General features: G+C 44.1%; 4 protein-coding genes across 13 annotated transcripts in view; all 4 read left to right on the top strand.

Annotated features, from left to right (window-relative positions):
• Positions 1-1,854, top strand: part of bag4 (BCL2 associated athanogene 4) — a 4,055-nt gene extending 2,201 nt beyond the window's left edge. For all 6 annotated transcript variants that reach the window (XM_058389320.1, XM_058389317.1, XM_058389319.1 and 3 more), the window contains exons 3-5: positions 1-30; positions 114-338; positions 465-1,854. The exon at positions 1-30 is cut by the window's left edge and continues 153 nt beyond it. In XM_058389320.1, the coding sequence (XP_058245303.1) occupies positions 1-30; positions 114-338; positions 465-935 (726 nt within the window). In that variant the 3' untranslated portion in view covers positions 936-1,854. The remainder of the gene's footprint in view (positions 31-113; positions 339-464) is intronic.
• A 467-nt stretch (positions 1,855-2,321) lies between these two features.
• LOC131352842 (dual specificity protein phosphatase 26-like) lies at positions 2,322-5,714 on the top strand. 2 transcript variants are annotated; one of them, XM_058389326.1, is made up of 3 exons: positions 2,322-4,654; positions 4,957-5,096; positions 5,218-5,714. In XM_058389326.1, the coding sequence occupies exons 1-3, from the start codon at positions 4,491-4,493 to the stop codon at positions 5,412-5,414; spliced, it is 501 nt and encodes a 166-aa protein (XP_058245309.1). In that variant the 5' UTR covers positions 2,322-4,490; the 3' UTR covers positions 5,415-5,714. The 2 variants fall into 2 exon arrangements, with proteins under 2 accessions (XP_058245309.1, XP_058245308.1); XM_058389325.1 differs by having other exon boundaries at positions 4,888-5,096.
• Positions 5,715-6,742: 1,028 nt separating this feature from the next.
• On the top strand, positions 6,743-8,853 carry rsph14 (radial spoke head 14 homolog). Its single transcript, XM_058389324.1, has 5 exons — positions 6,743-6,959; positions 7,042-7,144; positions 7,327-7,671; positions 8,269-8,405; positions 8,528-8,853. The coding sequence occupies exons 1-5, from the start codon at positions 6,743-6,745 to the stop codon at positions 8,764-8,766; spliced, it is 1,041 nt and encodes a 346-aa protein (XP_058245307.1). The 3' UTR covers positions 8,767-8,853.
• Positions 8,854-9,501: 648 nt separating this feature from the next.
• The window catches only part of LOC131352839 (dematin-like), a 22,795-nt gene continuing 19,796 nt past the window's right edge, over positions 9,502-12,500 (top strand). For 3 of the 4 annotated variants that reach the window (XR_009204558.1, XM_058389315.1, XM_058389314.1), the window contains exon 1: positions 9,502-9,756. The gene's annotated coding sequence lies outside the window, so the exon portion shown is untranslated. The remainder of the gene's footprint in view (positions 9,757-12,500) is intronic. The other variant, XM_058389316.1, reaches the window with a different exon arrangement.

The raw sequence follows: 12,500 nt of genomic DNA, 5'->3' as shown, positions 1-12,500 counted from the left end.
CCCCCATACCCTGTACCACACTGCCAGGGGGTGAGTCGGGTATTAGCGCTATTCCAGCTGTGCTTGCTGTGTTTTGTATTTATTTCTATAATTGTTCTTCTTTCTTCTGTCAGGCTCCTGGATTCCCACCCAGCTCGTACCCGCCCTACGGAGATGGCTGCCCCCCTAATGCCCCCTACCCCGCCCAGCAGCCTGTACCATCTTGCCCTCAGCCTGAACCCTGGCCTCATTCAGCAGGATATGGGCCCCAAGCGCACTTTCCCAACCACACACGCCCTCCACACCCTCCACCCTGGCACGGGCCCGCTCCTCCTCCATACGACCACATTAAGCACAAAGTAAACAAATGAACTGATAAACACATGTCTAGCATCAACAGCACAAATGTCCTTACTTGTAACAGTCTACCCTCGTAACCCAGTATACTGCTTCATTTCTGTTGCTGTTTGTCCTCGTATCCGCAGGAACCGCCGTATCCAGGTCATCTGAACAACCGGAACCAAGCCAAACCTCGCCCCAGCACGCCCAACTCCAGCCCCGCCCCCAACCCACCTCCAAACAAACCGGTGGAGTTCAGCGCCCCGGCTCAGATCTACAACAAGACGTCCTCCGGAGGCGGGAACCAGCCCAGACCCCCGCCGCAGCAGAGGGACCCTCCCCCGCCCGTGCCGCAGCCAGCGATCAGCGAGAACCCGGGCCTGGCTCGCGTGCAGGAAGTCCTGGCCAGGGTCCATCTGCTGCAGGAAGACGTGGACGAGTTTGTGGGCAAAAAGACGGACAAGAGCTACCGCTGTCTGGAAGAGCTGCTCACCAAAGAGCTGCTGGTCCTGGACTCGGTGGAGACCAACGGCCAGGACGCCGTGCGCTCGGCCCGCAAAGAGGCAGTGCAGAAGATCCAGGCCATCCTAGATCGCCTGGAGAACAAGGCCTTCTAGAGAGCGCTGTGTGTGTGTGTGTGTGTGTTGATGACTCTGCTTCTCTGCAGATGTTTATTTGTGTTAATTATTCTGTTTAAATAAGCCCTAGATGTTACGCTCACATACATAACCTTCATATCATGATTAGATTTTTCAGATTTTATATCAGACATCAGATATTGTTCCATCAGCACACACACTGCCATCCAGTCTGATCACTCACATCCGATTGTGTGTCTCACTGACTTCCTGCTCCTGAGTAAGCTCCTCCCTCCTCCTCCACGCTGGGTTTCAGCACTATAAACGCACAAAGTTCTCGTCTTCTCATCTTCCTCTTAGCTTGTTCTCAATCACGCTAGCTTAGCGTCCATGTAACTAAAGCATTAGATCGGGAGGCAGGTCTGATCTCAGCAGCTGTGCACTTTGCTGGTTGCTGTAGGTTTGTTTCTCGGTCTTCTGACCCACCCTCTCACTGTTTTTAACGCTCCCTCGTCGACTTCCTGTCACCGTTTCCCCTCTGCTGATTCTGTGAGTTTTGTTCTGTATGAAAATCAGCAGCACTGAACTCAGAAGCAGCTGTTTATCGGTAAAGCAATAAATAATTTCGTGTTTTAATACGTTAACTTCATCACTTGCTGTTATCTGTTCGGATCATTTTCCCTTTTGTCCTTGACTGCTGTTTAACTTTACCCTAAATGACTCTGAGGCTTCGTCTCAAATCGTTCACACGATAAACACTGTGCACTTGAATCATGAAACAATGAATGGAAGAAACTTCCATTTTACACCAAAATAAAGCTGCTATAAAAATACCTTTTGCTCAGAGGGTCGGCCATTTGGGATAGTTCCACCCGATGGCCCCGCCCCCTTTCCCACCCAGTAGCTGTAGTATCACTTCACCTCCATATTAATAAAGCCGAACCACGATAAGCTCGACTCTACACGTTTGTCATGATTACGAGTAAACTGAGGCTCGTTTGTTGGAAGTCGGCGAGGTTTCGTTAAACGCGGCACTGGAACCTGCGCTCAGCGTATAAGCAATACACACAGACCTTCTCACTACAAGTTTACACAAAGCTTACGTTACGTTTTCTTTCTTTTTCCCTTACTTCACGTGCGAATCTAAAGTCTAATCTAAAGCCAGTATCCTGTCTAATCTAAAGGTCTCGCATGTTTACAAATGAGGCCTTTTTTTAAAAAGATAACAACAAAATGTAGAAATATCTATTTAAATTGTCTTCAAGAAAAAAAAGAAAGAAATGAGGGGAATAGACCTCAGAAGACGATCATCTTTCCTTAAAAAAAAAAGAAAAGAAAAGGAGATGAAGCGAATGCCGCTGTGTTTAATACTTTGCACCAAAGTCACTTTGAGGCATATGCCCACGTTGTTATATTGTCATATCACGAGACTTGCCTAAAGGTTTCTCACGGTTTACAATGTTGTCACCATGTTGTGTTTAAAATATTCCGTCTCAAGCGCTGGAATCGGGTCCGGGGGACGTCCACCGCGTCTTCCTGGATCGGACCGTTTTACTTCCTGCTTCGTGTCTGTGTCGTGTTACGATGCGGCGCAGCAGTAGAACTCTGACATGGACGCTTTTCCACGTGTTCCTCGGTCGGACTGACTCACGTGTCTGCCATGTTTGTTTATTCTCCACTTTTCATGTTGTTTAGTGAACAGAATTATAGGACCACCTTCTCCCAGAAGGAAACGCCAAGCTTCTTTAAAAAATAAATAAATTAATCAGAATATCTCGTGTGACTGTGACGGACGACTGGATAAAGCTGGGGAGCAACACAGCACTGTGTGTGTGGAATATCTCAGTATTTTATATAAACCTACGGGCGAATATACTTTCACCTCGGACCCTTCAGCAGGTCTTCCTCCAGTCATACGGATGCTTTCTAATAGATAAACTGTGCCATGTCATCGGCAGGTGCTTTTCAGAAAAAAAACAATAATCAGTGAGAAGCTGGAGCTCTGCATGTCACCCAGTCTGGTTTTGTTGTACCAGTTTTCTGTAACTCTCCTCTGTTAAAAAAAAAATCTCATTCTATAAACCGGACACTGTACATTACACTGGACTTTACAGTAAAAGAGTATATTTGTACCTAACTTGTACATAGAGAAAGAACACACTGAAAACAGGACCAAAACCTGCTTGCTGAGGTCTCTGCATGGATTCTGACCCGAGACCAGGCCACTGGCCCTGACCACAACACAGCTCCAATAAACAAGAGTCCAGACCCTTCATGACTGCTGATCTGTGTTTCAGTCAGAAATGTGGAAGAGGTACGAGGAGAGACGGAACAGAGCTGTATTTCTGCACAGATTTGATCAGATCATCAGATTCGTAAAAATAGATAAACCTGATTTAAACCAAACCATGACTGTGTGTACATTTATTTATTATTTACAGTTATAAATATCTCTCTATCCAATATTAAAAATCTTTCTTGGAAATATTAAGTGAAGCTGCAGGTTCATTTGTTCAGATGTTTCAGTCAGGTGAAGGTTTAGCAGATCTTTCTAGAACATAAACCCGAGTCTTCACTGAGGTCTGGGCTTCAGGTTCAGCTTCCTGGAAGTCTGATCTCTCGGGTCAGGGCAGGAAGTCCGGCATCACCGCTGAGTTGAAGTGGTTTTGGAATGGGGCAGAGTTCCTCCAGTTTCTTGGGACATTTGGATGAAATTTTAAGCAAAGGTTCTTTTACAACCAATATATTTACAGTTGAATATTTCTGCTCAATAAATAAATGTACACCCTGTAATGTTTGGGTTTTTTCTCCCTATTTAGTTGAGGATGAAGATCTGATCACATTTAAGGTGAAATTTATGCAGAAATACAGAAAAAATGGTAGCAGCTCTGTAACTAGCATTTATACAGCAGCTGATGAGAGAAAACTGTTAGTCTAATATATATACAGGTATATATATAATAACAGAAGTCTGATGGTGTTTTCTCAAGTCTGTTTCCCTGATTAAATGTTGTTGGACTGCGTAATGTTTGACTCCATGAGCAGAGGTGCGAGAATATTAGTTTAAAAAGCACCAACTGAAGAAGCGCTGTTTCTCTAGGGTGGCTCAGTGGTAAAGCTCAGGGGCAGTAATCAGAAGATCAGGGGTTCTGTCCACCACCAACCTGCCACTCAGGCCCTTGAGTAAGGCCCTCAACTCTCTGGGTTCTCCGGCACCGTATCATGGCTGACCTGAACGACAGCGTCCAAACAAGCTCGGCTATCTAAAGGAAACTTCACTGTGCCGTAACGTATCGTAACAAATAAAAGCTTGTTCTCTGTTTCTGTAGGACAGCAGGGAACAGATGAATGACGTGTCAGTGTTTGGAGGCTTTTTGTGTAGACGTCTGTGTGTAAATGATCTGGCTGCAGTCAGCATTACTGACATCCAGCCAACTCCGAGTCCCAAAATAACCCGGTTCCCCGGGAGTGTGTTCCAGCCTGAACGCTGTGGATCTGCACCTTCAAGCTGAACAGCAACGCAGACACGGATTTCTCCAGTCCTCTGATCATTATTATCAACTTCTCAGATTTCATCGCCAAGTTCAGCTCCAAATGTCCTACAGATCCAGATATAACGATTCCCACTCCACGAAAACAGAGATCGATTTCACCTCGCCCGCTCTGGCGGTGATGGGAGTCGAGCAGCTCCTTTTTGCCGGGAGAGCGATCAACAGTCCTGCTAATGAGGTCTGGCCCAGACTTTATATCGGAGACATGTAAGTGTCATGAAGATCTGTGATGTGATATGATGCATTCACTGTTGTTCAACAGTTCAGTTCTGATCTCAAAGACTTGGATGAGTCTTGAGTGGGAAGCCACGCCCCTTTATTTCTCTAGCCATAATATGACTTTAGCACTAGGTGGCACCATATCCATTTCCATCCGCTAGCAGATTATCAACATAGATAGCTGTGACCTATCAGTATCCATATTTTTCTGCCCACCTCAGGGATTTTGCAGAGAATCGTGCAGGGCTTCGCAGACAAAACTTCACTCACGTGCTGAACTGTGCTCACAGCTCCAGGAGAGGCGATGACTTTTACTCTGGAATGGGAATCACGTACCTGGGCATCGAAGCCCACGACTCCCCTGCCTACGACATGAGCGTCAACTTTAATACAGGAGCAGAGTTCATTCATAACGCACTTAGGACAGGAGGTAAAGACATTACAAACATATTAAAGGCCATAGTTTCCTCTTGACTCCAAGTATTGTGTATTAGCTAATACGATCCTTTCTTCAGGTTAATGTATCGTGTACGTTGGTCTCACCTCTGCAGGTAAAATCCTGGTGCACTGCCACGTGGGTGTGAGCCGCTCGGCCACCATCGTCTTGGCGTATCTGATGCTGAAGCACAACATGACCCTGGTGGAGGCCGTCAACACGGTTAAACAGGGGAGAGGGATCATCCCCAACCGGGGCTTCATCCGACAGCTCGTCGACCTGCATGTCAAACTGTACGGCTATAGATCCTGACCGCATGACCATCACAACACCTAGGGGTTCACGAGAGACCCTAGGGGAATGAGATAAAGGTGGTTTGCCATCATACCTAATGGAAAACATTATGTGCATTAGACACTGTTGTTAACTTCTAAGACAGTGGAAGGTTATGGAGAGGTGCAGGATGATGCTGATGTTAACAGCTGTGTTTTATAATGTTTATAAATAATGGTCAGTTTTATTGTATTGAAAATCAGTAATGTGTAAAAAAAGCAAACGTTTTTTTCTTTACATGGTGTGAAACTCATTAAATATTTTCTTATTAAAGAACTATCAAGATGTCTGACTTGTGCTTCTTTCTGTCTGCCAACCCAAAAGTTATCTAGCCAATCAGATGCCTCTGTTTCATCCGGGAACTTTTACTAGTACCATCTCGGCCTAACTAGCTAGCCACTAAATTCCACTGTTTTTGAAAATGTAAATTGTTTTCCCCTCTTAAAAAACCTATTTAATTTCATGTTTGTAAAAAAAAGAACATCGATAAAGAAATTCTTCTGTAAACTATCGTGCTGTGACAATCTAGCTAGCGACCGGACGGAGCACGTGCTCACGGGATGGGTGGTTACTATGGCGACGGCGGTTCAAGAAAAATATAAATATTTTTACATCTTTAAATCTGTAAAGTCGTGTTGAATAACACATGAAGGGAAAGGAATTTTAGTTTGTTTTTTTTTTTAAGTGAAAATAATGTATATTTCCTATATCTGTGTGACGCAATCTGACGTGCTGCGTCGTTACCTAGCAACGGTGAACAAACAGGAAGTACCGGATTCCGGAGGTGGTGAGAGCTCAACTAAGATATACTTTACAAATACATTAAAGTAAAACAAAATGCTTTAAATACTTTCACTCTTTCTGTTTTTCCTCTTTTATTGTTATTCCTCTTTACTGACTTTTAGAAGTTAATTCTAATAAATACAATGGATTTGTGTTACTTTTACACATTAAACATTTCAGCAAATAGAATCATTTATAAAATATAATTTAAAGATAATTAGTTTCTCTCACACTTTTACTCTCTTTCCATCTTTCTCTATGTCTCTGTCTCTCTCTTTCTCTCACTTTTTCCCAGCTTCATGCTCCTGCTTTCCCTCTCTCTCTCCTTTCCTCCTCTTCTTCTGTTATATTTGGTGTATAATGTGTTTGTTAAGGCTTATATAGTATAATTGTAATTAAAAGTTCATTCTAGCTTGTAGAATGATTTGGTTTCCGGTTTGTGAGAGAAATTCAGAAATAAATCTAGCCTGTTCTGTCCAGCTGAAGTTCCTCACACGTCATCAGGTTTGATGTGAAGTGTCCTGATGGCCGGTACGCGGATCTCAGAGCGCTTACCGCCGCTCATTGACGCGTCTCGCGCTCCGGTGGCGTTCGGAAAGCGCGCGCTCCCGAGGCTGATCACGCAGTTGCAGGCAGAGGAGCTAGACATCCGCCAGGGGGCGCTGTGTTCCCTCTGTGACCTGCTACACGACCCGGAGAGGGCATACGAGGCCCTGCATCACGGTACTGACGTCACTGCGGGTGAGCCACACTTCCGGGTTTTTTTTCTTTATCATGTATGGAAGGAGTCTCCAGTGTGATGATGTGAGTTTGTGTTGTTCAGGTTGTTTAGAGAGACTGAAGGTGTTGCTGAAGGATGATGACATCATGGTGAGGACAAAAACCACAGAAGTGCTTCATCAACTGGTCACACACAGCGTGGGGAGGTGAGGGGAGCAGAGCTGAACACAGACTCTCATTAACACACTGAACACCATCCCTGCTGAGATACAGTGACACAAGACAAGTGTTTAAGTGTGTGTTTGTTTGTGTATGTGTATATATATGTGTGTGTGTGTGTGTGTATATATGTGTGTGTGTATGTGTGTGTGTATATATATGTATGTAGAGAGACCGTTCTGCAGTGTGACGCCCTCAGTCCTCTGTCAGAGCTGTTAGACGAGCCGGAGGAAGGCTGCCGTGAGAATGTGCACCGTGTGTTAAAGATGATGTCGGAGTTTCCTGCAGCCGTGGTGTGTATGGTGTCTCTGGGTCTGGTGCCCAGGCTGGTGATGAAGGTTGCGGTGGAGCACGAGAACATCAGAGAGCTCGTCCTGTCCACTCTGAGCTGCTGTATGAGACATGATGCTCTCCCTGCGCTGGCCAGTGACGCCGTGACCGTCCTGAAGGAGCAGCTACGCCACCCGTCTACACACATCCGCCGTGCCGCCTCCTCTGCCATGATGGCCGTCTGGTGAGCTCCACTTATCACTCACACACACACCCACCTTTAACTACTGCTAGAATTATACTTCAATCAAGTCCCACAAATACAGCTGCATGTACTAGAACCTTCTATAATCCATCATCAGGTGAGCTCCACCCACCTCACACACACACACACACACACACACATACAAACACATTTACATACACACAAACACACACATATATGTGTATATGTGTATACATATACACATATATACACACTATTAATCAGAGCTTTAATCATATAAACTCCTCTTTAATAACTCTGTATAGATTTACACATTGATATCACACTGTGATGGCATCTGCCTCCTTCTTCCTCTCCTCCTTTCCCTCCCTTCTGCACTCTATCTGTCCTTGCATTTCGTTCTTTCTCACTCTTTTCCACATTTTCATTCTTTTTCTCCTTCTATCTCTCTCTTTATTGCTTTTCTGTCTCTCACTCTTTTCCTCCTCCTATCTACCATGCTCTTTTTCTACCTCCTCCTCCTGTTTTCATCCATCTCTCTTTTTTCACTCCACCATTTTGCTCTGTCTCTCCTTTTTTCCCCTCTTCATCACCTCTCTGGTGTCTGCTGCTCAGTGTCCCTGCAGAGGGGAAGTTGAGGGTGTGTGAGCAGGAAGTAGTTCCTGTGTTGGTGAAGCTGCTCTCTGATGATGACACGGAGGTCCAGGCCAATGCTGCTGGAGCACTAATGTACACCACCGTCATCACCCAAGGTCACACACACACACACACACAGTAGTGTTACATCAGTGTATAGTTACAGTGTCTTTGCCTCACTTTTCCCTCTGATAACTCTTGACTCAGTTTTGTGTGTGTGTGTGTGTGTGGTGGTCAGGTAAATATCAGGCTCTGGACGCCGGTGCTCTTCCTCCTCTGCTCGGTTTGGTGGACAGTGAGGATGTAGCGTTGTGTGCTAACGCTCTCCGTGCGCTCACCTGTCTGGCACAGGCCCCGAGCGGCCGAGCACAACTCATCCACAACCTGCCTCAGCTGGAGGCACGACTCAGTCACCCCACCTCCATCGTCCAAAGAGCTGCGGCCACTGCCATCCAGGTCATCTCCTGGACACCATAAGAGTAAGAGGATGGAGAGAATTTAATGACGCGGATGAAAAGTATTTAACTGTTTAATATAATCGATTAAAAGCAAGATGTTTTTGTGCTCTGGTGTGTGTTTTCTTTATTTTAACTCCTTTGGGGGTGGGGCCACACATGGGTTCATATTATGAGCTTCTTATTGCTTTGGTCCATTAAGATCCAATATTCAAATGATTACATTTAGAAAAGACACTGGAAATGTATGCTACAGAATGTAAGTTAGCTAACATTAGTGATGAACATTATATTCTGTTTGCTGTCAGTGAGAAAATGACACAAATCCATACCGAAATCATGGACCTGTGGGGATGATTAAATATCGGCATGGGGGCGTTCCCAAATTTGCATAGTTATGTTTATTCATGCATGATGGAATTTTTAATGAGGGAGACGGTATTGACGGTTTATTGAAGTTTTTAATCTCTTTAATCTTTAAAACATAAAGAATGCATCATTTATATTAATTATTCGGGGTTATTAAAAGAAAAACCTTTCGTGTTTAATTAATGATCGTAATTATACTTTTAGATTTCGGGTTTTTTTTTTAAATTTATTTTATTAAAAGGTTGCCAAAAAACAAACGAGATTAAACAGGTCAGTAATAACGTTCTACATACGTGCCTTTACGTAATGAATATTCAGTAGTCCCTGCGCGTCATTTATTACCCACGCCCCCAAACCCAACCCACCTGGCTCGCTCACGCATGGCTCAATACCAGTGGGTGAGATCGGAGGAGGAGGAGGAGGCGCGCGCGCTCCAGTTATCTTTATCTGTCACCGGCAGCACGTGCAGCTTGGGCAGCGGCAGATAGATATTTTGCAAGCGCAAGCGCTGTTCAGGGGCTCGTGGGAGTTTTTTATAATCCAGTAACACCGGGAAAAATATATATACAAACCGGAGGGATTATTGTCCTCGTGCCTATCTCGGTGGGAAAGCGCGAGACGGAAAAAAACGAGGGACTTACAGGTGAGATCTTTTATTGACAGTATTTTGAAATGCGTGTATATTTACATATATACAGATATAGTTCTATTGCATTGGCTGCGTCCCAAATAACATTTAACTCCACTGAATAGTGTGCAGGATATTACACCAAGCATTCTATATACACTTGATGTTTAGTTCAGTAGTATGGGATTTGGGATGGAACCTTCCCCGATCGGTTGTTAGGCAACAACGGCTTTCCCTCACCTAAAAATAGCTTCACTCCTACTTGTCAGGCTTTAAAATGTAATTTTCCCTATCTTTACTCTCATGTCATCTTGTATTTTCATCAATTAATCCAAATGTATCTCGATAAAATTGTTATTTTCTCGTTCTTTTTAGCTCCTGAGCTAACATTTACACGTCTGACGTCTCGAGACGCATTTCAATTTAAAACGTAACGGTCATTTCACCTGTGTAACGGTCACTGAAGCTTTATAACCGTCACTGAAGCTAAGCTTTAGCACACGTATACAATTAAACAGTCAGAAAATTATATTAATAAACAGAGTTTCAGAACTTTAAAGGTTTTCCTAAGGAAAGTAATGGTCATTAAAAACCTACCTGGCTTTAAAAGGAGACCTAAAGTAATGAGTCCAGAGGCTGTAACTCACTCTGTCATACTGAACATTAAGTCTAATTAATACGTCACAATACGTATCACGTGGGTCGAGACACCTCCGAGGAATGTCAGAGAACATTAATAAACATGATCTAGTCATTTATTGTTCATGATAACTCAAAACTCCAACTCCTGAAGCATTCCCCAAAACTAGAAGCTGCACCATGATACCACCAACATAAAGCTGCGTTAGTGGGTTTGTTTGTTCATTGAAGGTGCTTAATTGTATAAATTACCTGCAAAATATGTAGAACTGACAAAAGTATCATGTGGCTGAGAAAACCTGAGTGGAAAACTGGAAGACTTGGGGGAGGAGCTTTGTGAAAATGGGTTGGGCTTAGGGGTGAGAATCAAGAAGTTAAAATAATAAAATTGTTAAAGTCAGAGAGCTAATCTTTAAAAAAAAAAAAGATTAATCTTATCTAATGCACTCAGTGCTGTGGGGTGATACAGCTGTGAGGTGATACAGCTGTGAGGTGATACAGCTGTGAGGTGATACAGCTGTGAGGTGATCCGTGTTATTGTACGTAAATCTGACTAAAACACATTAAAAAAAGACCAGACCTTTCCTTAAGAGATTTCATCTGGTGTTTCAATAATATGTTGCCAGATTGGGAATAATTGCTCCAGGGAAAAGTGTTTTGTTCTCCCAGTGAAGGAGGTGAGGGTTTCGTCCCTATTTCCCTGCAGAGTTTAGTTGCAGCTTCATGCTAATCCGTCACTTCAAGAAGCTCCAGAATTAGAGCTGCATAATGCAGAAAGGAGGATGTGCAGAGGAAGAGAGAACCGATGGAAGGAGCACCAAGCTGGAAGGAGCTACATGGTGGATCTGACTCACGTCTCGTTAGCATGCTGCATGTAAAAATAGAAATCAATTCCCATCTCTTCTTTCACAAGATCTGTAAACCTATCTTCAATCATGCAGGAGAAACAGAGGGAGAGCTGCTCTGCTTTTAACACTAAGGTTTACTGGATGGACAGAGGCTTGGGCAGGGGCAGAGTGATGGATGATGGATGTGTAAATATGTGGAGGATTGATGGGTGGATTGAGTTATGAATAGATGGCAGGATGAATGGATGTATTGAGTGATGGAAAGATGGCAGAATGGATGGATGGATTGAGTAATAGATAGATGGCAGGATGAATGGATGGACTGAGTGATGGATTGATGGCAGGATGAATGGATGGACTGAGTGGTGGATTGATGGCAGGATGGATGGATGGATTGAGCAATAGACCAATGGCAGGATGAATGGATGGATTGAGTGATGGAGAGATGGCAGGATGAATGGATGGATTGAGTAATGGAGAGATGGCAGGATGAATGGATGGATTGAGTAATGGAGAGATGGCAGGATGAATGGATGGATTGAGTGATGGAGAGATGGCAGGATGAATGGATGGATTGAGTGATGGAGAGATGGCAGGATGAATGGATGGATTGAGTAATGGAGAGATGGCAGGATGAATGGATGGATTGAGTGATGGAGAGATGGCAGGATGAATGGATGGATTGAGTGATGGAGAGATGGCAGGATGAATGGATGGATTGAGTAATGGAGAGATGGCAGGAAGAATGGATGGATTGAGTAATGGAGAGATGGCAGGATGAATGGATGGATTGAGTAATGGAGAGATGGCAGGATGAATGGATGGACTGAGTAATGCCTGAGAGATGGCAGGATGAATGGATGGATTGAGTGATGGAGAGATGGCAGGATGAATGGATGGATTGAGTGATGGAGAGATGGCAGGATGAATGGATGGATTGAGTGATGGAGAGATGGCAGGATGAATGGATGGACTGAGTAATGGAGAGATGGCAGGATGAATGGATGGATTGAGTGATGGAGAGATGGCAGGATGAATGGATGGTTTGAGTGATGGAGAGATGGCAGGATGAATGGATGGTTTGAGTGATGGAGAGATGGCAGGATGAATGGATGGTCTGAGTGATGGAGAGATGGCAGTGTGAATGAATGGATTGAGTTATAAACTGATGGGAGGATGAATGGATGGATTGATTGTTGAAGGGTAGATGGATGTTAAATAAACAGACTGCTGAATGCTGTTGATAGTTGATGGATAGAAGGATAGATGGAT

Source organism: Hemibagrus wyckioides, linkage group LG05, assembly GCF_019097595.1.
Source record: "Hemibagrus wyckioides isolate EC202008001 linkage group LG05, SWU_Hwy_1.0, whole genome shotgun sequence".
Classification (NCBI taxonomy): Eukaryota; Metazoa; Chordata; class Actinopteri; order Siluriformes; family Bagridae; genus Hemibagrus; species Hemibagrus wyckioides.
This window is presented reverse-complemented; position numbering and strand designations above follow the sequence as displayed.